Source organism: Haliotis cracherodii, unplaced genomic scaffold (assembly GCF_022045235.1).
Source record: "Haliotis cracherodii isolate W230 unplaced genomic scaffold, xgHalCrac1.p SCAF_25, whole genome shotgun sequence".
In the NCBI taxonomy this organism is placed as follows: domain Eukaryota; kingdom Metazoa; phylum Mollusca; class Gastropoda; order Lepetellida; family Haliotidae; genus Haliotis; species Haliotis cracherodii.
The window spans coordinates 3,141,519-3,168,088 of record NW_027266281.1 but is presented as its reverse complement, the minus strand read 5'-3'; the positions used below and the strand labels follow the sequence as shown (position 1 = coordinate 3,168,088).

The window sequence follows — 26,570 nt, the reverse complement described above, 5'->3', positions numbered from 1 at the left end:
GGGTTAAATAAATCAAGATTATTGCACTTAGGTAGCAAAGTGTACACACGTGTGTGTGTGGCTGCTTGTACTAGTCCTGACTAATGCCGTTCTTATCGTGCTAGCTCACTGAGATACCATGGCGCTATTAACATGAATACCCCACTCAGACACAGTATACTGACTCCGAACCGACCAGTCCTTGTTTTAGCCCCTTAATGCCGAGCGCCAGACAGGGCAACAACAAGTACCATCTTTTAACGTCTTTTGGTAGGATGCAGCCGAGAATCGAAACCCGGACCTTCCGCTCATTGGGTGGACACTCTTTCCACTAGACCAAGATGTGATCTGTGTCGTGAGTGAGTGAGTGTTTGTTGCTTAACGCCCCACTCAGCAATATTCTAGCTATATGACGACAATCTGTAAATGATCGAGTCTGGACTAGACAATCCAGTGACAGACAACATGAGCATCGATCTACACAACTTGGACAGGACATTCATCAACAAAGTCAGCGAGCCTGATCCCGTTAGTAGCCTCCTACGACAAGCATAGTCGCCTTTTACGACAAGCAATGGTTGTTAAAGACCTATTCTACCCCGAATCTTTAGGTTGTATGTGGGAGGAACGGCTGGAGTGATGGAAATTTGGAAAGAAGTATACTCTTGCTTGCTTGTTTGTTTGTTTGTTGTTTAATGTCGTACTCAGCATTATTCAAGCTATATGACAACTTTTAAATAATCAGGGGCGGACCAGACAATCCAGTGATGGCTATCATTAGCAACGATCCACACCGTCTGAGTATGATGGCACACTGTCCGCCAAGTCAGTGAGCCTGACCTCCGGATCCATTAAGTACCACCTAACGACTACCTGGTATGTATACTGTAAAACAGAAATCTAATGCGACATGAATATAATGCGAGCTCTTGATTTTAGACATAAATGCGCATTTTAAAAATGCGAGTGCACATACCCTTTTCTAAAAATTTATGCACTGGATTTATGTTCTGTGTTATTTTAATTAATGTAACCTACGTAAATAAAAGCCTTACCTGAAAATGCGGATTAGTGTCATGAAACCCATTCATGCGCGTTGGCTCGTGTCTGCTCTTGACAAGCTTGTCAAGGACACTGATGGGATAATTCGTGGCTGGCACCAATCTGGGCTGCTTGACAGGATGTGAACTGACCACTACTCAACTTCACTTTGTGTAGGTGACTTTGTTATTTTGTCTAGTAATTTATTTACCTATTACCTTTGTGACTGATTGTTGTCAGTGACTGCTATCAACTTGTAATGATCTGATATCATTGTTTTTGATGTAATACTAGTAAATAATACTGAAGTGATGTTGTTTCATTTGTTGATTGTTCCCTTATTTTGATGGTACAAAATTAATGCGCATAAAATTAAAAGGACCTTTCGTCGCATTTTTCGCATTAATATTCTGCTCGCATTAATTTCATGTTTTACACTAACAAGAACATACCTCTTCAGGAACGTCGTTAGTTGCTCCTGCACTTTAGGCATCCTCGTCGCAGCTCCCATGAGAATAACCTCGGTGATCTCACCCTGAAAAAATGAAGGGTGTGAGCTACATTGTCTGAGTGAGTGAGTGAGTGAGTGAGTGAGTGAGTGAGTGAGTGAGTGAGTGAGAGTTGGGTTTAACGCCACTTTTAACAGTACTACAGTTATATCACGGCATGTCAGCTTAATGTGGGAGGAAAGCCCCAAGTGATGCAGGTCTCAGACGTTTACCACTTCGGTGAAACCCACGAGCACGGGTTTGGTGCTGACAAACCTAGAAACCCACAATCATAGGTTTCTGGCGTGCCCAAGGTGCGTAACTCTGCACAGAGAAACGCGGCGCCTTGGACGACTTGGCCACCCGTGCCCCCTACATTGTCCGAAGACGAAGTGAATAATTCGGAAAAATCATAAAACAGAATAGATTGATCTCAAATATACCATGACTGAGATGTGTATTTTAAAACAGCAGTGATGTTGTCAGAAGTGTGATTGCTCATTTACTATATTTAGAAAAATTAACCAATCAAATTAGATCATCTTTCAATGTCATGGTAAAGTCTGGAGTAACGCCGCTTTCAAGTTTTCGCAGCCATTTACAGCTTGTGCCCCGAGTGAACACAGCAGCATCCAATTAATTTTCTTATGTTTTTTTTTATTTTTTGAAAGTTGCGATTGGCAAAGATTAGGGGGGACTGGTAAGTTTAAGAGCCAGTGGGAACACTGCATGGTGAAGTATATCGTAGGTGTTGACCATTTGGTGAAACCCACGTCACTAGTATGGTGCAGACAGACCAAATATGGTAAATGGTGCAGACAGTGTACAAACTCATGACCGTTGATCTATGGCATCGATACCATGTGACTGCCTGTGACTTTGTGACACATGTACATTATCTGTTGAAGCTTCAGCTGAATGTTTGGCAAGCTTGGTATTCTTCTGGTTGGTTGGTTGTTTAATGCCGCACTCAGCAATATACCAGCTATATGACTGCGGTCTGTAAATAATCGAGTCTGGACCAGACAATCCAGTGATTGATATCATGAACATCGATTCACGCAATTGGGACCGATGACATGCATCAACCAAGTCAGCGAGTCTGACCACCCGATCCTGTTAGTCGCCTTTTACGACAAGCATAGTCACCTTTTACGGTAAGCATGGGCTGCTGAAGACCTATTCTAACCTGTAATCTTCACGGGTCTGGTGTCCTTCTGAAGACTGTTTCTACATACCATGGTTATCTCGGATATACGGAGGGCTTCTTCTATCGGTTTGATGACTCGTGGGAAGAAATCCTTACACAGCTCTTCCAGGTCTTCCCTCGTCACTTTGGCCCTGAAGTCCTTCTCATCAAGCAGCCCCTCGACCTGTAAACAATGTGAGTAGACGATGACAACAATGACAGTAGATGATGACATAATTGTGAGTAGATGACAACAATGTGAGTAGATGATGACAACAATGTGAGTAGATGATGACAACAATGTGAGTAGATGACAACAATGTGAGTAGATGGTGACAACAATGTGAGTAGACGATGACAACAATGTGAGTAGATCGTGACAACAATGTGAGTAGACGATGACAACAATGTGAGTAGATCGTGACAACAATGTGAGTAGATGATGACAACAATGTGAGTAGATGATGACAACAATGTGAGTAGAGTGAGTGAGTTGGGTTTTACGCCGCTTTTAACAGTATTCCAGTTATATCGCGAGTAGATGATGACAACAATGTGAGTAAATGATTACAACAATGTGAGTAGAGTGAGTGAGTTGGGTTTTACGCCGCTTTTAACAGTATTCCAGTTATATCGCGAGTAGATGATGACAACAATGTGAGTAGATGATTACAACAATGTGAGTAGACGGTGACAACAATGTGAGTAGATGATGACAACAATGTGAGTAGATGATGACAACAATGTGAGTAGACGGTGACAACAATGTGAGTAGATGATGACAACAATGTGAGTAGATGATGACAATGTGAGTAGATGATGACAACGATGTGAGAAGATGACAACAATGTGAGTAGATGACAACAATGTGAGTAGATGATGACAACAATGTGAGTAGATGATGACAACGATGTGAGTAGCTGACAACAATGTGAGTAAATGATGACAACAATGACAGTAGATGATGACAACAATGTGAGTAGATGACAACACTGTGAGCAGCCGACAACAATGTGAGTAGATGATGACAACAATGTGAGTAGATGATGACAACAATGTGAGTAGATGATGACAACAATGTGAGTAGATGATGACAACAATGTGAGTAGATGATGACAACAATGACAGTAGATGATGACAACAATGTGAGTAGATGATGACAACGATGTGAGTAGATGATGACAACAATGTGAGTAGATGATGACAACAATGTGAGTAGATGATGACAACAATGACAGTAGATGATGACAACAATGTCAGTAAACGGTGACAACAATGTGAGCAGACGTAGACAACAATGTGAGTAGATGATGACAACAATGTGAGTAGATGACAACAATGTGAGTAGACATAGACAACAATTTGAGTATATGATGACAACGATGTGAGTAGCCGACAACAATGTGAGTAAATGATGAGAACATTGTGAGTAGATGATGACAACATTGTGAGTAGATGATGACAACAATGTGAGTAGATGGTGACAACAATGTGAGTAGATGATGACAAGAATGTGAGTAGATGATGACAAGAATGTGAGTAGATGATGACAACAATGTGAGTAGCTGACAACAATGTGAGTAGACGTAGACAACAATGTGAGTAGATGATGACAACAATGTGAGTAGACGTAGACAACAATATGAGTAAATGATGACAATGTGAGTAGATGTGACATTAATGTGAGAAGACGATGACAACAATGACAGTAGATGATGACATAATTGTGAGTAGATGACAACAATGTGAGTAGATGATGACAACAATGTGAGTAGATGATGACAACAATGTGAGTAGATGACAACAATGTGAGTAGATGGTGACAACAATGTGAGTAGATGATGACAACAATGTGAGTAGATGACAACAATGTGAGTAGATGGTGACAACAATGTGAGTAGATGATAACAACAATGTGAGTAGATGATGACAACAATGTGAGTAGATGGTGACAACAATGTGAGTAGACGTAGACAACAATGTGAGTAGATGATGACAACAATGTGAGTAGATGGTGACAACAATGTGAGTAGACGTAGACAACAATGTGAGTAGATGATGACAACAATGTGAGTAGACGTAGACAACAATATGAGTAAATGATGACAATGTGAGTAGATGTGACATTAATGTGAGAAGACGATGACAACAATGACAGTAGATGATGACATAATTGTGAGTAGATGACAACAATGTGAGTAGATGATGACAACAATGTGAGTAGATGATGACAACAATGTGAGTAGATGACAACAATGTGAGTAGATGGTGACAACAATGTGAGTAGATGATGACAACAATGTGAGTAGATGATGACAACAATGTGAGTAGACAATGACAACAATGTGAGTAGAGTGAGTGAGTTGGGTTTTACGCTGCTTTTAACAGTATTCCAGTTATATCGCGGCGTGTCAGCTTAATGTGGGTGGAAAGCCCGAAGTGATGCAAGTCTCAGACGTTTAGAGTGTTAAAACATTGTCAGCAGACAGTGAAAACATTATCAGCAGACGATGAAATCAATGTTAGCAGACAGAGAAAACACTGCAAGTTTTAAGGCCCTGCTACAACAAATGAGGACTAATCACCTTCAATGAATCAACCAACCTGAGCATAGTGGTCTTGGTTCGCACTCAGGACTTGCTTCACGCGATCCGCTTCTTTCAACAGTTTAGCCATCGATCTCTCATTCTTGAAGACATCATTCTTTGTCTTTTTCTGCTCATTAAACACTTTGGCAAGGTGGTTCCGCAGTCTCAGAGTCACGTCAAGGCCGCCTAGTGTTCGGTCAAACCTGAAATGGAGAAATGGATTGTCTGAACACAGGTGATGGGGGCCTATTCTAACCCGAGTCTCGATGATGTGACTAACAACAGAGTCTCGATGATGTGACTAACAACAGTCTTGATGATGTGACTAACAACAGTCTCGATGATGTGACTAACAACAGAGTCTCGATGATGTGACTAACAACAGAGTCTCGATGATGTGACTAACAACAGAGTCTCGATGATGTGACTAACAACAGTCTCGCGATGATGTGACTAACAACAGAGTCTCGATGATGTGACTAACAACAGAGTCTCGATGATGTGACTAACAACAGTCGCGATGATGTGACTAACAACAGAGTCTCGATGATGTGACTAACAACAGTCTCGCGATGATGTGACTAACAACAGAGTCTCGATGATGTGACTAACAACAGAGTCTCGATGATGTGACTAACAACAGAGTCTCGATGATGTGACTAACAACAGTCTCGCGATGATGTGACTAACAACAGAGTCTCGATGATGTGACTAACAACAGAGTCTCGATGATGTGACTAACAACAGTCTCGATGATGTGACTAACAACAGAGTCTCGATGATGTGACTAACAACAGTGTGCTGGGGTCTATTCTAACACTGGTCCTGATGGGGCCAGAACATGTCAGCGAGGCTATCTTCTGTGACGATCTGATGAAACGCTGGAGCTACTTACCCCACACCCTTGATGACAACCTGGGGGTTGGTCTCCACTCTGGTTCCCTCCTTCATCTTCACAACTTGGTAGCCTGGCAACCACACAATGTATGCATCAAGAGACAATAACCATGGAAACGAACAGTGATCTAAACTGTTTGTTTTTTGCTGTTGTAGCAGTCACGTCAAACTTACTGCTTATGTTATCACAGCCATATTGCATCAATGTCACAGCAGGAATATAATTATCGCTCGTCAATCGTTTACCATTTTATCTATATCACAGTACCATCCATCGATCCAAGTGACTGAGCGAGTATGTTTGTTTGTTTGTTTGTTGTTTAACATCGCACTCAGCAATATTCCAGCTATATGACGGCGGTCTGTAAAATAATAGAGTCTGGACCAGACAATCCAGCGATTGACATCATGAGCATCGATCCACCCAATTGGGATTGATGACATGTATCAACCAAGTCAGCGAGTTTGACCACCCGATCCCATTAGTCGCCTTTTACGACAAGCAAAGTCGCCTTTTACAGCAAACATGGGTTGCTGAAGACCTATTCTACCACGGAATCTTCACGGGTCCTGAGCGAGTATGGTTTTACGCCACTTTTGGCAATATTCCAGCAATATGATGGTAACAGACACCAGAAATGGTGGTCGATAACTGAAGCCCTCACATAACAGAGCACGGGGCAGCCTCACAGAAGGCTCAGTTATCTCCTGTCTCCTGTCGAAGTGTGGGGAAAGATCAACACACTGGTTGTCTTCACAGGCCAAAGTCTACCTCCACATCTTTGTCAAAAACAGCCATCTGTCAATTTGACCATCTGATGTCCTATCGATCAGCTCTTAACGTAACCATGGCAATCAAATATTTACTTGTGACACGGACTTTCAGTATTCCAACCGTTGGACGAGGGTGAACAGATCTCAACAACTGACTTTCTTATTAGCAGATGCTGTAAGAGATGAAGGGTTCGATTTGGTTTGTTGTCATACACCGCACTCAGCATTATTCCAGCTATATGATGATGGTCGGTAAATAATCAAGTCTGGACCAGACAATCCAGTGATTGATATCATGGGCATCGATCCACTTCAACAAGGCAGCGAGCCTGACCACCCGATCCCGTTAGTTGCCTCTTACGACATGAAGGGAGAGCCTGATATAAAGAATGTCTGAATCCTTGATGTGTTAGATGGAATTGTTGTTGTTGTTGTTGTTGTTGTTGTTGATGTTGTTGTGACTCACCTACGACGGTGGCGACGGTGCTGGTGGCGCCCATGTCGTAGAAGATGTAGTACTGCATGGTGGAGTTGAAGTTCTTCCTCCTGAACACACCGTAGTTCAAGGCCACTGGTAGAAAACAATGGATTTTGTTGAGATAAGGTGTCTTGACGTTTACAAATGTGTCAGTAGCTTGCAAGTGTTTCACGTAGATGAGCGTGAGCATGACCCACATGACAGGCCCACTCATATCACATAGATGACTGGACCACTCGTACCCAATATCACATAGATGACAGGACCACTCATATCACAGATGACAGGATCACTCGTATCCCATATTACATAGATGACTGGACCACTCGTATCAGGACTACTCGTATACCATATCACATAAATGACGGGACCACTTGTACCCCATATCTCATAGATGACAGGACAACTTGTACCCCATATCACATAGATGACAGGACCACTCGTATCAGGACTACTCGTATACCTTATCACATAGATGACTGGACCACTCATACCCCATATCACATAGATGACAGGACCACTTGTACCCCATATCACACGGATGACAGGACCACTGGTACCCCATATCACATAGATGACTGGACCACTCGTATCAGGACTACTCGTATACCTTATCACATAGATGACTGGACCACTTGTACCCCATATCACACAGATGACAGGACCACTTGTACCCCATATCACACAGATGACAGGACCACTTGTACCCCATATCACATAGATGACTGGACCACTCGTATCAGGACTACTCGTATACCTTATCACATAGATGACTGGACCACTTGTACCCCATATCACACAGATGACAGGACCACTTGTACCCCATATCACACGGATGACAGGACCACTGGTACCCCATATCACATAGATGACTGGACCACTCGTATCAGGACTACTCGTATACCTTATCACATAGATGACTGGACCATTCATACCCCATATCACATAGATGACAGGACCACTTGTACCCCATATCACACAGATGACAGGACCACTTGTACCCCATATAACACAGATGACAGGACCACTCATATCAAATAGTTGACAGGACCACTCATACCCCATATCACAAAGATGATAGACACGAAGCAGATTGAAGACATGAGTATGGTGCTAACAAACCAAGAATAGGGGGGAAATGAGGGATTTAAACCCATGGCCACCAGTTCCCCCGACACCATGGCTATATCCCATCGTGCGAACGCCACAACGAAGTAGCAACATACCGGCAGCGTTGTCACTCATCAACTGCAAAACGTTGAGTCCTATCATGTCGGCGGCGCTCTTTACGGCCCGTCTCTCGGCCTGGTTGAAGTACGCCGGCACGGTGATGACGGCATCCTTGATAGGGTGGTCTGCAAGGGAGAAAGGACACATGGCCACACCTCAAGATAGGCTATGTACTGGTGTAAAATGTCAAAATAAATCACCACTACCTCGTTTAATTTTGAGTTAATTCCTTTAATGGCATTTAGAAGTTGGAATGATGAACAAGAGAGATAGTTCTCTGGATATACAACTTCTCAGCATCAGAAATGGCACTAGTCCTGTAGTCCTTCCCAAACTGTTAAGGTATTCTGAGGACTAGCAGAAATTAGCTCTCGTTAAGGATTTACTATATGTTATTATAAGGACTAGTGGACTAAAACTGTTAGTTTCTATCACTGCTTCTTTATCACAATGAATGCAACATTTCGGTGTAGGTCTAACACTGCTATCAAGCAAGTGATGCTTTGTTTGTTTGTTTGTTGTTTAACGTCGCACTCAGCAAAATTCCAGCTATATGACATGGGGTCTGTAAATAATTGAGCCTGGACCAGCCAATCCAGTGATTAATATCATGAGCATTAATCCACGCAAATGGGATTGACGACATGTATCAACCAAGTCAGCGAGTCTGACCACCCGATCCCGTAAGTCGCCTTTTACGACAAGCATACTCGCCTTTTATGTCAAGCATGGGTTGCTGAAGACCTATTTTACCCCGGATCTTCACGGGTCTCATGTGCATGAAGTCTAAATGTAAGTAAGTAACTCGGTCTTCAAGAAAGATTGCAAGTAATAACACAGGTATAATACAATGTAAAGTGAAAACAAACTTCTTGTAGTATAAAGAAATAAAAATGTTGTCTAACATCAGCAATATTCCAGACATATCATTGGGGTTGGGATCTCTGCAGACCTGTGAAAACGGTCGGGTATAAGAAATGTAAGGTAAGATGAGGTGAAATGGAGCATAGCATTGTGTTCAAGATTATTGCACTTACCGTGTGGTGTGGTGTGGTGTGGTGTGGTGTGGTGTGGTGTGGTGTGGTGTGGTGTGGTGTGGCATGTGTGTGCTTGTCCTAGTCCGGACCAATGCCGATTTTACAGTGCTAGCCCACTGAGATACCATGCTGCAGTTTCACAGGAATACCCCACTCAGACACAGTATACTGACTCTGAGCCATCCAGTCCTTGTTTTAGCCCCTTAATGCCAAACACCAGGCAGGGGAACAACAAGTACCATCTATCAATGTCGCTTTGTATGACGCAGCATTGTGTGTGTGTGAACCACAGAACTTCCGCTCTCTGGGCAAACGCTATGTCCACTAGACCACAGAGGTATGAGAATATCACCATCACTTTGGTGATCGGTGACGCTGCTCCCAACTCTGCTCCATAGGTGACTATTAAAATGTTAAACAGCGTTGCTAAAAAACAAACAAACATTACTGCAAAAATTCCTCCCCCTAATTACCTCCAAACTCCTCGGCATACTCCCGGGCCGACTCAAGGATCATAGCAAGCAGCTCTTCCGGCGTGTAGGTCGTCTCTCCACTGAAACAAGAGCCATGACATCACGACCAGGGTCTACAGACACACCATAGCATACACCCTAGACACACCATAGCAAACACCCTAGACACACCATAGCATACACCCTAGACACACCATAGCATACACCTTAGACACACCATAGCATACACCTTAGACACACCATAGCATACACCCTAGACACACCATAGCAAACACCCTAGACACACCATAGCATACACCCTAGCATACACCCTAGACACACCATAGCATACACCTTAGACACACCATAGCATACACCTTAGACACACCATAGCATACACCCTAGACACACCATAGCATACACCCTAGACACACCATAGCATACACCCTAGACACACCATAGCATACACCCTAGACACACCATAGCATACACCCTAGACACACCATAGCACACACCATAGCATACACCCTAGACACACCATAGCATACACCCTAGACACACCATAGCATACACCCTAGACACACCATAGCATACACCCTAAACACACCATAGCATACACCCTAGACACACCATAGCATACACCCTAGACACACCATAGCACACACCATAGCATACACCCTAGACACACCATAGCATACACCCTAGACACACCATAGCATACACCCTAGACACACCATAGCATACACCCTAAACACACCATAGCATACACCCTAGACACACCATAGCATACACCCTAGACACACCATAGCATACACCTTAGACACACCATAGCATACACCTTAGACACACCATAGCATACACCCTAGACACACCATAGCAAACACCCTAGACACACCATAGCAAACACCCTAGACACACCATAGCAAACACCCTAGACACACCCTAGACACACCATAGCATACACCCTAGACACAACATAGCATACACCCTAGACACACCATAGCATACACCATAGCATACACCCTAGACACACCATAGCATACACCCTAGACACACCATAGCATACACCCTAGACACACCATAGCATACACCCTAGCATACACCTTAGACACACCATAGCATACACCCTAGACACACCATAGCATACACCTTAGACACACCATAGCATACACCCTAGACACACCATAGCAAACACCCTAGACACACCATAGCATACACCCTAGCATACACCTTAGACACACCATAGCATACACCCTAGACACACCATAGCATACACCCTAGACACACCATAGCATACACCCTAGCATACACCTTAGACACACCATAGCATACACCCTAGACACACCATAGCATACACCCTAGACACACCATAGCATACACCCTAGACACACCTTAGACACACCCTAGCATACACCCTAGCATACACCTTAGACACACCATAGCATACACCCTAGACACACCCTAGCATACACCCTAGACACACCATAGCATACACCTTAGACACACCATAGCATATACCCTAGACACACCATAGCATACAACCTAGCATACACCTTAGACACACCATAGCAAACACCCTAGACACACCATAGCATACACCCTAGCATACACCTTAGACACACCATAGCATACACCCTAGACACACCATAGCATACACCCTAGCATACACCTTAGACACACCATAGCATACACCTTAAACACACCATAGCATACACCCTAGCATACACCTTAGACACACTATAGCATACACCCTAGACACACCATAGCAAACACCCTAGACACACCCTAGCATACAACCTAGACACACCATAGCATACACCCTAGACACACCATAGCATACACCCTAGACACACTATAGCATACACTCTAGACACACCGTAGCATACAACCTAGACACACTATAGCATACACCCTAGACACACCATAGCATACACCCTAGACACACCCTAGCATACAACCTAGACACACCATAGCATACACCCTAGACACACCATAGCATACACCCTAGACACACCATAGCATACACCCTAGACACACCATAGCATACACCCTAGACACACCATAGCATACACCCTAGACACACTATAGCATACACCCTAGACACACCATGCACCCTAGACACACCATAGCATACACCTTAGACACACCATAGCATACACCCTAGACACACAATAACATACACCCTAGACACACCATAGCATACACCTTAGACACACCATAGCATACACCCTAGACACACCATAGCATACACCCTAGACACACCATAGCATACACCCTAGCATACACCTTAGACACACCATAGCATACACCCTAGACACACCATAGCATACACCCTAGACACACCATAGCATACACCCTAGACACACCATAGCATACACCCTAGACACACCATAGCATACACCCTAGACACACCATAGCATACACCCTAGACACACCATAGCATACACCTTAGACACACCATAGCATACACCCTAGACACCATAGCATACACCTTAGACACACCATAGCATACACCTTAGACACACCATAGCATACACCCTAGACACACCATAGCATACACCCTAGACACACCATAGCATACACCTTAGACACACCATAGCATACACCCTAGACACACCATAGCATACACCTTAGACACACCATAGCATACACCCTAGACACACCCTAGACACACCCTAGCATACACCTTAGACACACCATAGCATACACCCTAGACACACCATAGCATACACCCTAGACACACCATAGCATACACCCTAGACACACCATAGCATACACCTTAGACACACCATAGCATACACCCTAGACACACCCTAGCATACACCTTAGACACACCATAGCATACACCCTAGACACACCATAGCATACACCTTAGACACACCATAGCATACACCCTAGACACACCATAGCATACACCCTAGACACACCATAGCATACACCCTAGACACACCATAGCATACACCTTAGACACACCATAGCATACACCCTAGACACACCATAGAATACACCCTAGACACACCATAACATACACCTTAGACACACCATAGCATACACCCTAGACACACCATAGCACACACCCTAGACACACCATAGCATACACCCTAGACACACCCTAGACACACCATAGCATACACCCTAGACACACCATAGCATACACCTTAGACACACCATAGCATACACCCTAGCATACACCTTAGACACACCCTAGCATACAACCTAGACACACCCTAGCATACACCCTAGACACACCATAGCATACACCCTAGACACACCATAGCATACACCTTAGACACACCATAGCATACACCCTAGCATACACCTTAGACACACCCTAGCATACAACCTAGACACACCATAGCATACACCCTAGACACACCATAGCATACACCCTAGACACACCATAGCATACACCCTAGACACACCATAGCATACACCCTAGCATACACCCTAGACACACCCTAGCATACACCCTAGACACACCATAGCATACACCTTAGACACACCATAGCATACACCCTAGCATACACCTTAGCATACACCCTAGACACACCATAGCATACACCTTAGACACACCATAGCATACACCTTAGACACACCATAGCATACACCCTAGACACACCATAGCATACAACCTAGACACACCATAGCATACACCTTAGACACACCATAGCATACACCTTAGACACACCATAGCATACAACCTAGACACACCATAGCATACACCCTAAACACACCATACACCCTAGACACACCGTAGCATACACCCTAGACACCCCATACACCATACACCCTAGACACAACATACACCCTAGACACACCATAGCATACACCCTAGACACACCATAGCATACACCCTAAACACACCATACACCCTAGACACACCGTAGCATACACCCTAGACACCCCATACACCATACACCCTAGACACACCATAGCATACACCCTAGACACACCATACACCCAAGACACACCACACACCCTAGACACAACATACACCCTAGACACAACATACACCCTAGACACCCCATACACCCTAGACACACTATAGCATACACCCTAGACACACCATACACCCAAGACACACCACACACCATACACCCTAGACACCCCATACACCCTAGACACACCATACACCCAAGACACACCACACACCATACACCCCATACACCCTAGACACACCATAGCATACACCCTAAACACACCATACACCCAAGACACACCACACACCATACACCCTAGACACCCCATACACCCTAGACACACTATAGCATACACCCTAGACACACCATACACCCTAGACACAACATACACCCTAGACACACCATAGCATACACCCTAGACACACCATACACCCTAGACACACCATTCACCCTAGACACAACATACACCCTAGACACACTATAGCATACACCCTAGACACACCATACACCCTAGACACACCATACACCCTAGACACCCCATACACCCTAGACACCCCATACACCCTAGACACACTATAGCATACACCCTAGACACAACATACACCCTAGACACCCCATACACCCTAGACACACTATAGCATACACCCTAGACACACCATACACCCTAGACACAACATACACCCTAGACACACTATAGCATACACCCTAGACACAACATACACCCTAGACACACTATAGCATACACCCTAGACACACCATACACCCTAGACACACCATTCACCCTAGACACAACATACACCCTAGACACACTATAGCATACACCCTAGACACAACATACACCCTAGACACACCATAGCATACACCCTAGACACAACATACACCCTAGACACACCATAGCATACACCCTAGACACAACATACACCCTAGACACACTATAGCATACACCCTAGACACAACATACACCCTAGACACACCATAGCATACACCCTAGACACAACATACACCCTAGACACACAAATATAGGGAACGTCTTGTGTAATGATGGGACACTCATGAACATGTTTAGTTTTGCCATTTGGAAGTTTGAATAACGATTACCGTATTCGATGTAATAAGCGCCCCACTCTTATAAGCGTCGAATACGGTATGACGAACAAAAATGTTTTCCAAACATGTCCAATACTCCACTTAAGCTCAGTGTTCATAATGAGCACAATCCACGGAGCCCGTTGATACAGTATGTCCTCTCTGGCTAGTGAAAATAAAATCAAGGTAGTCTGACTTAACTTTCTATCTATTCAGCTGTCAACTGTGAAAGTTTGAAACAGGAATACCCAGCCAAAATGGTCAGTAGCTCGATTTTAGTGAGTGAGCGAGAATGGTTTAACCCGCATTAGAAATTGGCACTAGTCTTATAGCCCTTGCCAAACTGCCCAATAGTTAAGTTATCATAAGGACGAGTAAAAATTTGTCATTTTTAAGGGTTTTGCTATATGATATCACTATGAGCACTAGAGGACTGAACATTTTAGTTTCTACCACTTGTTTTATGCCGCTCTTAGCAATATTCCAGCAATATTATGACAGGGATACAGCAGAAATGGGCTTCACACATTGTTACACGATGGGGAATTGAACCCAGGTCTTTGGTGTAGTGAGCGAACGATTTCTCCCTAAGGCTACCCCACCGCCCTAACAAAATTTTAAATTTCAACAATGTACATGGCACTCTAACAAAAGGAATTTTGTATCCCGGGCAACCGTAGAGCAAAGATGATCATAACTCCTATACTTTATTGCAGCGTACATGTTCAGGCCTACGTTGGTCATTACGCTAACTTATATTTGGGTAGTCAGGCTCGCTGACTTGGTTGATGCTTATCATCGTATCGCAATTGCGTGGATCCATGCTCATGATGTTAATGACTCAACTGTCTGGTTCAGATTTGATTATTTTCAGGCTGACGTCATATAGCTGGAATATTGCTGAGTGCTGCGTTAAAAAACAAACAAACAAACAAACAAACAAACAAACAGAACATCTTGGTGAATGAGGCCCAACCTGGATTATTAGGGATATAAAATCCAGGATATTATTTGGCAAAGATACGGAGAAAGCGAAAAACTCACTCCTCAGTTCGGAACAGAACTGTTCCCCTCTCTTCGTCCTTCACCAAGTCATAGAACGGGAAGCGTTCCTTGTACAGCTGAACCTGTGGGTCGTCAAAGTGTCGGCCTACAACGTGTGTCAAATACCAGAAGGCCTTGCGGGGGAACCGGACAGACTAAAACAGCAACATGTGTTCATTCTCTTAAATAAAATATATACAAAGAAAAACAAGCATAACATACACACAAAAGCCGCCTGGGCCTTGCTCTAAAGATTCAATGACAATGAACAAAAAAATATTTAATATGCTGCTAGCTGACCCACCCACCGACTGAGTGAGTTGGGTTTAACGCCGCTTTTAACAGTATTCCAGTTATATCACGGCGTGTCACCTTAATGTGGGAGGAAAGCCCGAAGTGATGGAGGTCTCAGACGTTTACCACTTCGATGAAACCAATGAGCACGGGTATGGTGCTGACAAACCTAGAAACATAATCGGGGCGAACCGGGATTCGAACCCACAATCATAGGTTTCTGGCATGCCCAAGGGATGCAATTCTGCACAGCGAATCGCGGCGCCTTAGACGACTAGGCCATCAGACACTCTGTGGTTTTCAATTTGTGTCGATGGAATTAGAAATAATTTGAAAGGTAAAAAAATGAAAACACAATGGTCACCAGTTGAAAACATCTTTGAGGAGTCAGAAAACACAAATGATTCGTAGTTGTGCTCTGAGATGGAACCCTTCATTTAATGGAAATTAAGTTGTTGTTGGCAACCAGTAATAACCATAATCTCCCCAATTCCTTAAAAGCAAAAGGCACCCGACTGATATCCATGATAACCTGTGAGACCAGAGCTCCAGATAAGCTTTTGGTGTTGTGGGTATTTTACCCATGCATTTTAAAATCATTGGGTATCAGTAATTCTACCTGCGTATTCAAATTTCTGTTACCCACTAGTTTTTACACATGTGGGTATTTAAGTTAAATATTTAAAAACACTATTCATCTAGTCCCTGCAAACTGGTGTTGTGTGGGTTCGAGAGCTTTATAGGACTCAAAAATACCACGATACTTCCACAAGAATGTGTGATGGCAAATGATCATGATGTAACTGTCATCGTGGAGTTTGGCAAGGTTGACGGAATGCCCCTTTATAATTTCAAAATAAGTTGCTGATTTGCTAATCGAATACGCAGGGTTACTTCACAATATTTTGACGATACGCACAAGTTTTATTTTTGTAGCGTATCTGTAATGTTCGTTGCGTATTTGATACGCTTGGATTATATTTTACTGTGTATTTCTGCATTTCTTATGCGTATTTCACGCAGATACGCAGCTTATCTGGAGCTCTGGAGACCGAAGAATGGACGGGACAGCACCCATTCTTAAAATCGGCCTCCGACTTCACAACGTTGGAGAAAAACAAAGCATAAGTGCATCGTGGATAGGGCCGCTTTGAACAGAATATCAGATATATCTTAAATCTTTGAGTATACATCTACCCATTGAGTTATAAAACAGAACGTGGTTTCTATTTTAATTGGGTTATTACATTTTTCATTGGGTAACCAATATTTTTTCACTCATCTATTCATCAAGCTATTGTCTTTTTCCCCAAATTTGTGAACATTTTAAGATTAAAACAAAATGCAACAAGAGTTTCACTAATGTGGCTATATCCCCCGACCCTGTTGCAGAATTTACGACACAATTAAATCTAAACAAACCCTAACCTTTTTTAACCGAGGTGGAACTTGTCATGGAAATTGTAAAAAAAAGAAGAGTTTGGAACCTAAGTCCATCTTGCTGCCATGGAAACGTAAAAAAAGAAAATTACGCAAATATGCAGCTGTTGCGAAATACAAATCACCTCCTTAAAGCCATAACATTATTTATAACAGCATGAATTGGATTTTTTTTATTTGTGCAAGGGAATTTAGAGACATTTGCTGCGGACCTGGGGACGAACACAGACGTCTGGTCTGGACAAATCCCGGCAGCTGCCACAGACAGTCAAAAAATAATAATTAATTGAGACTGGACCAGAAAAACTTGGGACTAAACACACGAAACATGATCCATCACACTGGAGAGGGCAGATACGGTGACACCAGGGTCCCACATACTCACCATAATGATAAGACCATATATAGACCACCCTATTTCCTTGTGGTGTAACGATACGGCGATACAGTATTGTATCCCGATGCACAGCCCGCAATACGATGCATCGATTTGGAGAGCAGGCATTGCGATACATACGATATTTTCATAACACAGCTTTACTTACCGTATTTTCTTGAGTATAGTGCGCACTTTTTTTCCAAAAAAACACTGCTGTGTAGAATCGTGTTTTAAGCATGTTAAGTGATCGGAAGATCGCACATCTCACCGTTATTAACAGCAACCACGGTCAGATTACCGCTACTGACGCCTTGAAACGAACTTTAGTTGACAGAGAATGGATACATATATCATAAATGCCATACATTGATTCGTTAAAAGTCATATTTTTGTGTCAACACGTAATTCTCGCGATCATGTGCACGGAAGCCTTGACAGTGACTGGTCAGACTGGTTCCATGTAAAAAATTATACACGGCAATAGCGATCAGCTGTTTCGCTTAGGGTTATTATTATTTTAAATATGTTTAGTAAAAGCTGCATCTAAATTAACAAGATATTGGAATATATTATTCCTGATAAAAAAATAGTTTCAGGTACAAATTTTGCCGATCCTTGCATTAAAATCCTGTAAAGTTATATCATTGGGTGTGTCTTGACCGAATCACCGGTAGATTCCAAGAAAACGTGTGTACAGCTGATTGCTGTGTCCGGCTTAGTTTACGAGAAAATACACAAGGTAATTTTAATCCCTGGATATAAAACAATGCCTAGCTGAACAAAAAAGAGAATTTAAACCGTAAATCAACATGTCTGGTAATTTTTTATCTCAAATTTCGAATTTGTACTGACAAATTTTCTCATCACCCGTTCGTTTGCTGGACTTCGCTGAAGGGGTACAGTGTAATTTTTTAATGCTCATAATATTCAAATTTCTTTTTTTCCAAAACATTGAACCCGCTAGAGGGGGGTCCGCATTATACATGGGTGCGCACTATACTCAAGAGTACTTATTTTTGAAAAAAAAACCATGAAATACGTTTAACAGTTTCAAAGCCAGTTTGTTGTTTCATACTGTATTGCTGACAATTTGCTATAACAGTAAATAAGCACCTTATATCTTCTTCAACTGTACTTGTCACATCTTTGAGAGAGCAGAAAGACATCAAATTGGCTTAGCTTGTACCAGTAAACACTGTATCGCGACCCTCCCGTATTGTTCCACCCCTGGTATTTCCACACCACACAGGGACAAGCTCAAACATCTATATTATTATTTCTCATGTCAGGGATGACAGTGTACTCGATTTTCACCTTCATCTGTGGTAATAATAATGTGCTGGGGACCAATGTACTTGTAAATGTTACAGCAGGGCCCACTTGTACAAAACGATCTTAGCGCTAAGACTATTGCAAGCCTATGTTAAAGTATGGGAGTTAAGATCATCTTAGCGCTAAGGCTATTGTAAGCCTATGTTAAAGTATGGGAGTTAAAACATCTTAGCCTATGTTAAAGTATGGGAGTTAAAACATCTTAGCCTATGTTAAAGTATGGGAGTTAAAACATCTTAGCACTAAGACTATTGCAAGCCTATGTTAAAGTATGGGAGTTAAGATCATCTTAGCACTAAGACTATTGTAAGCCTATGTTAAAGTATGGGAGTTAAGATCATCTTAGCGCTAAGACTATAGTAAGCCTATGTTAAAGTATGGGAGTTAAGATCATCTTAGCGCTAAGACTATTGTAAGCCTATGTTAATGTGTGGGAGTTAAAACATCTTAGCCTATGTTAAAGTATGGGAGTTAAGATCATCTTAGCGCTTAGACTATTGTAAGCCTATGTTAAAGTATGGGAGTTAAAACATCTTAGCGCTAAGACTATTGTAAGCCTATGTTAAAGTATGGGAGTTAAGATCATCTTAGCACTAAGACTATAGTAAGCCTATGTTAAAGTATGGGAGTTAAGATCATCTTAGCGCTAAGACTATAGTAAGCCTATGTTAAAGTATGGGAGTTAAGATCATCTTAGCGCTATGACTATTGTAAGCCTATGTTAAAGTATGGGAGTTAAGATCATCTTAGCGCTAAGATCGCTTTGTGCAAATGGGCCCTGATCCGTAGACAAATTCTCACCGTGGTATATGCCTGGTTGGCGAACTGTCTCTCTCCGTCTCGGAATGCCACCAGTGTACGAGTCTTGCGACTGGATTCCCTGTTTGTGACAATCTCCATGGGAACGCCAGGCTACAAAATAAAATGGTAGCTTGTGTGACTGATCTGGCACAAAATTAAGCTTCAGTTTCTTCTCCATCTTTCCGAGGAGATAACTGACAATGAAAGTCCAGTTTCCACCCTTGTACCAAATGGTGCTGACAAAGCTAGAAACATAATCGGGGTGAACAGGGATTCGAACCCACAATCATAGGTTTCAGGCATGCCCAAGGGACGCAACTCTGCACAGCGAATTGTAGTGCCTTAGATGACTGGGCCACCCGTGCGCCCCTCCAGTATTTGAGTCTCAATACTTCCATCTTTAGCATTAGGTATAGAGTATGATAAAGACCTAGAATTTTGTGCTTAATTTGGTGAAGATGAAATGGAGTATAATGTCACGTTACTGCACTTACACAGTTATGTGAATGTATGTGTATGTCAGCTTGCTGTAGTCTGGACTAGAAGGTTTTATAGTGCTCGCCCACTGAAATACCATGCCACAGTTTAACATGGATACCCCACTAAGACACAGTATACCAGAGCTCCAGATAAGCTGCGTATCTGCGTGAAATACGCATCAGAAATGCAGAAATACGCAGTAAAATATAATCCAAGCGTATCAAATACGCAACGAACATTACAGATACGCTACAAAAATAAAACTTGTGCGTATCATCAAAATATTGTGAAGTAACCCTGCGTATTTGATTAGCAAATGAGCAACTTATATTGAAATTATAAGTTGGCATTCCGTCAACCTTGCAAAAACTCATCATGATCATTTGCCATCACACTTTCTTGTGGAAGTATGGTGGTATTTTTGAGTCCTATAAAGCTCTCGAACCCACACGACACCAGTTTGCAGGGACTAGATGAATAGTGTTTTTAGATATTTAACTTAAATACCCACATGTGTAAAAACTAGTGAGTAACAGAAATTTGAATACGCACCTAGAATTACTGATACCCAATGATTTTAAAATTCATGTGTAAAATACCCACAACACCAAAAGCTTATCTGGAGCTCTGGTATACTGACTCTAAACCAAACAAGTCCTTATCCCCTTAATGCCGAGCATCAGGCAGGGTAAGAACAAGTACCATATTTTAACTTTGGCTGGCATGGCCGACCTGTGGATTGATCCTCGAACCTTCAACTCTCCATGCAGACACTATCCAATTGACCATCGAGGTGGTCACAGTTTACTTGTCAAGCTACTAACCTTAACAATGGCTATCTTCATGAACTCGGCTCCAAGATCAATGGACATGACAGCCACACCCGCTGAAAATATAACATGCAGAAATACAGTTAAGTGCTACCTGACGAAACACAGTCAAGTTTTACCAGACGAAACACAGTCAAGTGGTACCTGACGAAACAGTCAAGTGGTTCAGACAAAATACTGTTAAGTGGTATTAGACAAAATGTTTAAAAACTGCACAACATCCAAGTCAGAACCTGATTAAGTTTCTCAATTTTAATCTGGTTCTCTAAGCATATGGGTTAGAAATGGTTATGCTTGTTGCTTATGTAGCAAGAGGCGACTAACAAACTTGGTGGTCATAATCACTGACTTGGTGATACATGTCATTGTATCCCAATTGCGTAGATAGATGCTCATGTCAATCACTGTATCGCCTGCTCAATATTTGATCAATTATTGACCGACATCATATTGCTGAACAGAAATAACCTAGCTATTCACATTGATTTTTGTGCAGCCATGATGGAACAGGTTAGCCAACCTGTGGTTAAACACAAAGGGAGCCTTATTTAGCTTGTTGATATCTGGGATGAGCTGATTGTCTCTAAATTAAGATAGCCCTTAAATACTACAATTATCATCACTATGTGCAAAACCATTTTTCTGCTCAGTGGGGAAAAATATTACCTGTAAGTCCGATAACGCTGCATAGCACAGCACCAAGTACTGTTATACCCAGCCTCATGTTCTGGAACAGAAATAATAAGTATTATCGCAGGGTTCGCATTACTTATAAGTTAGTACACCGTCATGAAAATGTATGGATATTAAATTTAGTTAGTATATTTATATCAATGATATAAAATAAATAGAAATGAAATGATCATTCATGTTTACACCATGCAATCAAAACTGTGTATTTCGCCTGTGGTTGAAACAAGTAACTTACGACACAATGTACTTAATTGGATCATCTGAAGTCTGTAATATGCAAGAATTGAAAATTTGAAAATTGAAAGAGGGACCATTTATTTCCCGGTTATGTGTAAACTGTAAACTTCGTCCTAGGCTAAAAGACATTTCAATAATTACACCTTGTTCATTTGTTTTTTAACAACATCTTGTTCTGTTAAGAAACGTGATATATAATTCGAAACACATATAAAAGGTTTCGTGTGAAAATAGATTAAAAACCTTTTTTTAAATCGATCGGCTGGAACAGATGTGGACTGCACATATACTGAGGTTTCGAGAACGTCAAATTAAACACGTTGTACCCACGTGGAGACCAGCATCGGCGATACAGACATGGAATTAAATTGGTCCAGGTACGTATGGTGATAAAAGAAATGGCTTACCCGTTCTCTTGTGTCGTATTGTTTATATCTCTCTCATACACGTTGTTTTAGCGAAATTTCTATCTCTTTACTAGCTTTCACAGTCAGCCGGCTGATCGGGCTGTCAGGAGTTGCGAATGTGGCGATTTCTGATTGGTGGAATTATTACTTCCGGGACCGGTTTGGGTAACCACACGTACACTTCCGGTGTGTTCATCCAAGCGGAGATAATTGAATATTGGCCATATATCACACGATATCGAAGCTGATGCAATGGAAACAAGCTATTTTCGTGTCCGATTCCGATTAGATTACATTTTGAGAGAATTTGAGCGTGAAGATATGTTCGTTCACATTCAATTCCGTGGAGTGTCTGCCGACATTGTGGGGTAAAGTGATCGCACGGCAGTATTTGGTTGACAGACGTTGGAGGTCAGACGTGATATCGACTTAAGTAAGATGGCTGGAAAACTTGCAATTTAAATATTCAGACACCACAGGAACTCGTTATTGGTCAGTAAATAAAAAGTAGCGAATATACTTACATATAGGGGGTATATATTTATATTTACTGACAATAACGAGTTCCTGTGTCAGACCCCCCTCCCTCAGAGGGAAAACTTCAGCCCGTATCCCCACTCCAAAATGTATATATTGTTAAATACAGCGTGTTTCCACCAACTATATATTATTTGTGAGGGGGAGGGCTGATTTGTTTCAGCTTCGTCAATCTTGCAACCAAACAAACTGCATGATTTTGTCCTGTAGTAAGGGATCGGAGTGTCTCGTTTGGCGATTTGGCGGTTGCTCATAATATCAATCACCTAACTGTCTAGTTCCGATGTTAATCATTTTGACAGTGCATGTACCAATGCAAACACTATAAAATGTGTACATAAAAGGTTTACTTAATTTGTTATAAGATCTATTTTGTCAGAATCATATACAAAATCTTCCTAAAATATTCTGTGTTCGTCTTAATTGATAGATAATACTAGGTTCAGACAATTATCTGTGGAGTCAGCCCTATATTTTGTTGTTTTGAAATGTCTGAACCCAAGTTGTTTTGTTTGTTGTTTAATGCCGCTCTCAGCAATATTCCAGCTACATGATAGTCTGTAAATAATCCAGTGATTGGTATTTTGATCAACGATCCATGCCATGGGGTACATGACTCCCGGTCAACCAAGTCTCCGAACCTGACCACCCAATCCATTTGATCGACCAGCCACTGACCTAAATATTTAGGTCCGTGGACTAACATAGGTTGCTAGGGACCTACTCTAACCCGGAAGCCCAAAGGGGGTGTCTGACTATACAAGCATGACGTGGCTGCCTGTAGCCATACTAATTTTCCCACCCTCACTGATACCGTTTACATTTACGATCTTCACCAGCTCTAGGGGCCCGCGTTAGTCGAGTTCAAGAACTCCCCGTTATACCGCGAGTTGATGAAAGCAACCGAACCAGGTGTCTGGATCTACCGCAACATTTGTCAACTTCAAATGTGTACACTTAACAGTACATCAACGTGAATAAACATCACTCACACTAACTAAACCGGTTGTCCGTTGATCTGTAATCAGCCAAGAGACTTCAGTATTTGCCTCGAAAACATGGTCAACTTTACTTGCAAAACCGGAAGTAGAGACGGCAAGTATAGCGTGCGCTATCCACTGACATCACACTCGTGAGAATTCCGGATCAGAATAGGTTGGTTGGTTTGTTGTTTAACGCCGCAATCAGCAATCTAACAGCTATATAACAGCTATATGACGGCGGTCTGTAAATAATCGATTCTGGATCAGACAATCCAGTGATTGATATCATGAGCATCGATTGGGATCGATGACCGTGCATCAACCAAGTCAGCGAGCCTGACCACCCGATCCAGTTAGTTGCCTTTTACGATAAGCATAGTCGCCTTTTACGGTAAGCATGGGTTGCTGAAGACTTATTCAACCCGGATCTTCGGTCTGAATCAGATAGGTCAGAATAGGTCCTCCGCCACCTATGCTGGTCGTAAGAGTGAGTGAATTAGGTTTTACAACGCTTTTAGCAATATTCCTGGGTACACATGCATCACACCCGGCACCTATCCGCCACGTTTGTTTGATTGCACTAATAAAACCGCACGCAACAGCATAACTATTTGAAAAATAGTACGATAAAGCTCAAAATAAGTAGAAAATATGACGGCGGTCTGTAAATAATCGATTCAATACCAGACAATCCAATGATTGACGTCATGAGCATCGATCCACGCAACTGAGATACGATGACATGCATCAACCAAGTCAGCGAGCCTGACCACCCGATCACGTTAGTCGCCTCTTTCAACAAGCATAGTCGCCTTTTACGACAAGCATGGTCAGCAGAAGACCTATTCTAAATCGAATCTTCACGGGTGTGCTGGCATTTCGGTACACCGACGTCAGTGTAGGTTTACCGAAATTCTAGCCCTGGAGAGGATTGGCTAGGTCGCCAAACTCATGTTTCACCAGTTCTGAAAGCCCTATATTAATAGGCTATATTTACAATTTCAATAAAGAACTCACAACTACGCCACTCCCGATTATCAAGCGCATCAGGTTTCCTTTGTGTATTTATTGATCGAAACAGACTTGAGACTTTATACATGTACTCGAGGATGCAACTACAACAGTTACGACGTTTCTATTTACCAACGTTGAAGATGCTCAAAGATGTATTTACCACGCATACGTACTGTTAGTACGCCTCTACGCATAGGACCCGTGCGCACAATATTCGTCGAGGACCCGTGCGCTCAATATACGTCGAAGTCCCGTGCACGATACTGTTACAGGAGACGGCGCCATCCATTCGTCACCACTCGTACGTTTCCGTAACCTACATCCGGCTTGTCCCGGAATGGGCTTTGTTGGCCTCGGATGGGCGCCTCCCGACCGTGGCCCACTACTGCGCATCTTGTTTCTTTAACGCCGACCTCAGCAATATTCCAGCTCTTTGATAGCGGCCTGTACGTTATGGAGTCCGGATCAGACAAGGCAGTGACTGATATTTTGAGACAGGGTCCCGTCGCCTGGACACGATGACAAACATAATTCTAGTTTATTAATGTTTCACTTCTGTATATGCTTAAAACAACTTAATCCAACACAAAACAAAAAACGCCTTGATAACATGTACAGAATCATTCAATAGAAATACGAGAGAAATTATTATCAAATTCGTACAGATATGTTATACAGATAAAAAAAATTCTATTTAGAATTAAAAAGCAGACTTTGGCAAGAAATATAACACCCACTGTCATGACTGAATATAAAACAAAGTTTGTCGATATCCAGTTTATGTAACATATTCTGAGACTTAATTCATCAAAAAGAGTTGCCCTGACATCGTCGTTCATGGAAACGGTTTGTCTTTGAGCCAACCTCATTTTTGGGGAAACGATTACCCCGAAATAGAAACGAAATCGTTCGTTCGTTCGTATGGTTTTACGCCGCTTTT

The 26,570-nt window shown here is 42.4% G+C and overlaps 1 protein-coding gene across 2 annotated transcripts in view; it reads right to left on the bottom strand.

The window, feature by feature from the left end:
- The window catches only part of LOC139472804 (hypoxia up-regulated protein 1-like), a 50,927-nt gene extending 27,723 nt beyond the window's left edge, over nucleotides 1–23,204 (bottom strand). For both annotated transcript variants that reach the window (XM_071255278.1, XM_071255279.1), the window contains exons 1-12: nucleotides 23,097–23,204; nucleotides 22,426–22,486; nucleotides 21,754–21,815; nucleotides 20,450–20,560; nucleotides 16,204–16,358; nucleotides 10,175–10,254; nucleotides 8,661–8,789; nucleotides 7,423–7,527; nucleotides 6,181–6,253; nucleotides 5,302–5,488; nucleotides 2,747–2,881; nucleotides 1,473–1,555 (exon numbers count right to left, since the gene is read on the bottom strand). In XM_071255278.1, coding sequence (XP_071111379.1) covers nucleotides 1,473–1,555; nucleotides 2,747–2,881; nucleotides 5,302–5,488; nucleotides 6,181–6,253; nucleotides 7,423–7,527; nucleotides 8,661–8,789; nucleotides 10,175–10,254; nucleotides 16,204–16,358; nucleotides 20,450–20,560; nucleotides 21,754–21,815; nucleotides 22,426–22,483 — 1,178 coding nt within the window. In that variant the 5' untranslated portion in view covers nucleotides 22,484–22,486; nucleotides 23,097–23,204. The remainder of the gene's footprint in view (nucleotides 1–1,472; nucleotides 1,556–2,746; nucleotides 2,882–5,301; nucleotides 5,489–6,180; nucleotides 6,254–7,422; nucleotides 7,528–8,660; nucleotides 8,790–10,174; nucleotides 10,255–16,203; nucleotides 16,359–20,449; nucleotides 20,561–21,753; nucleotides 21,816–22,425; nucleotides 22,487–23,096) is intronic.
- Between the last annotated feature and the right edge of the window lie 3,366 nt (nucleotides 23,205–26,570).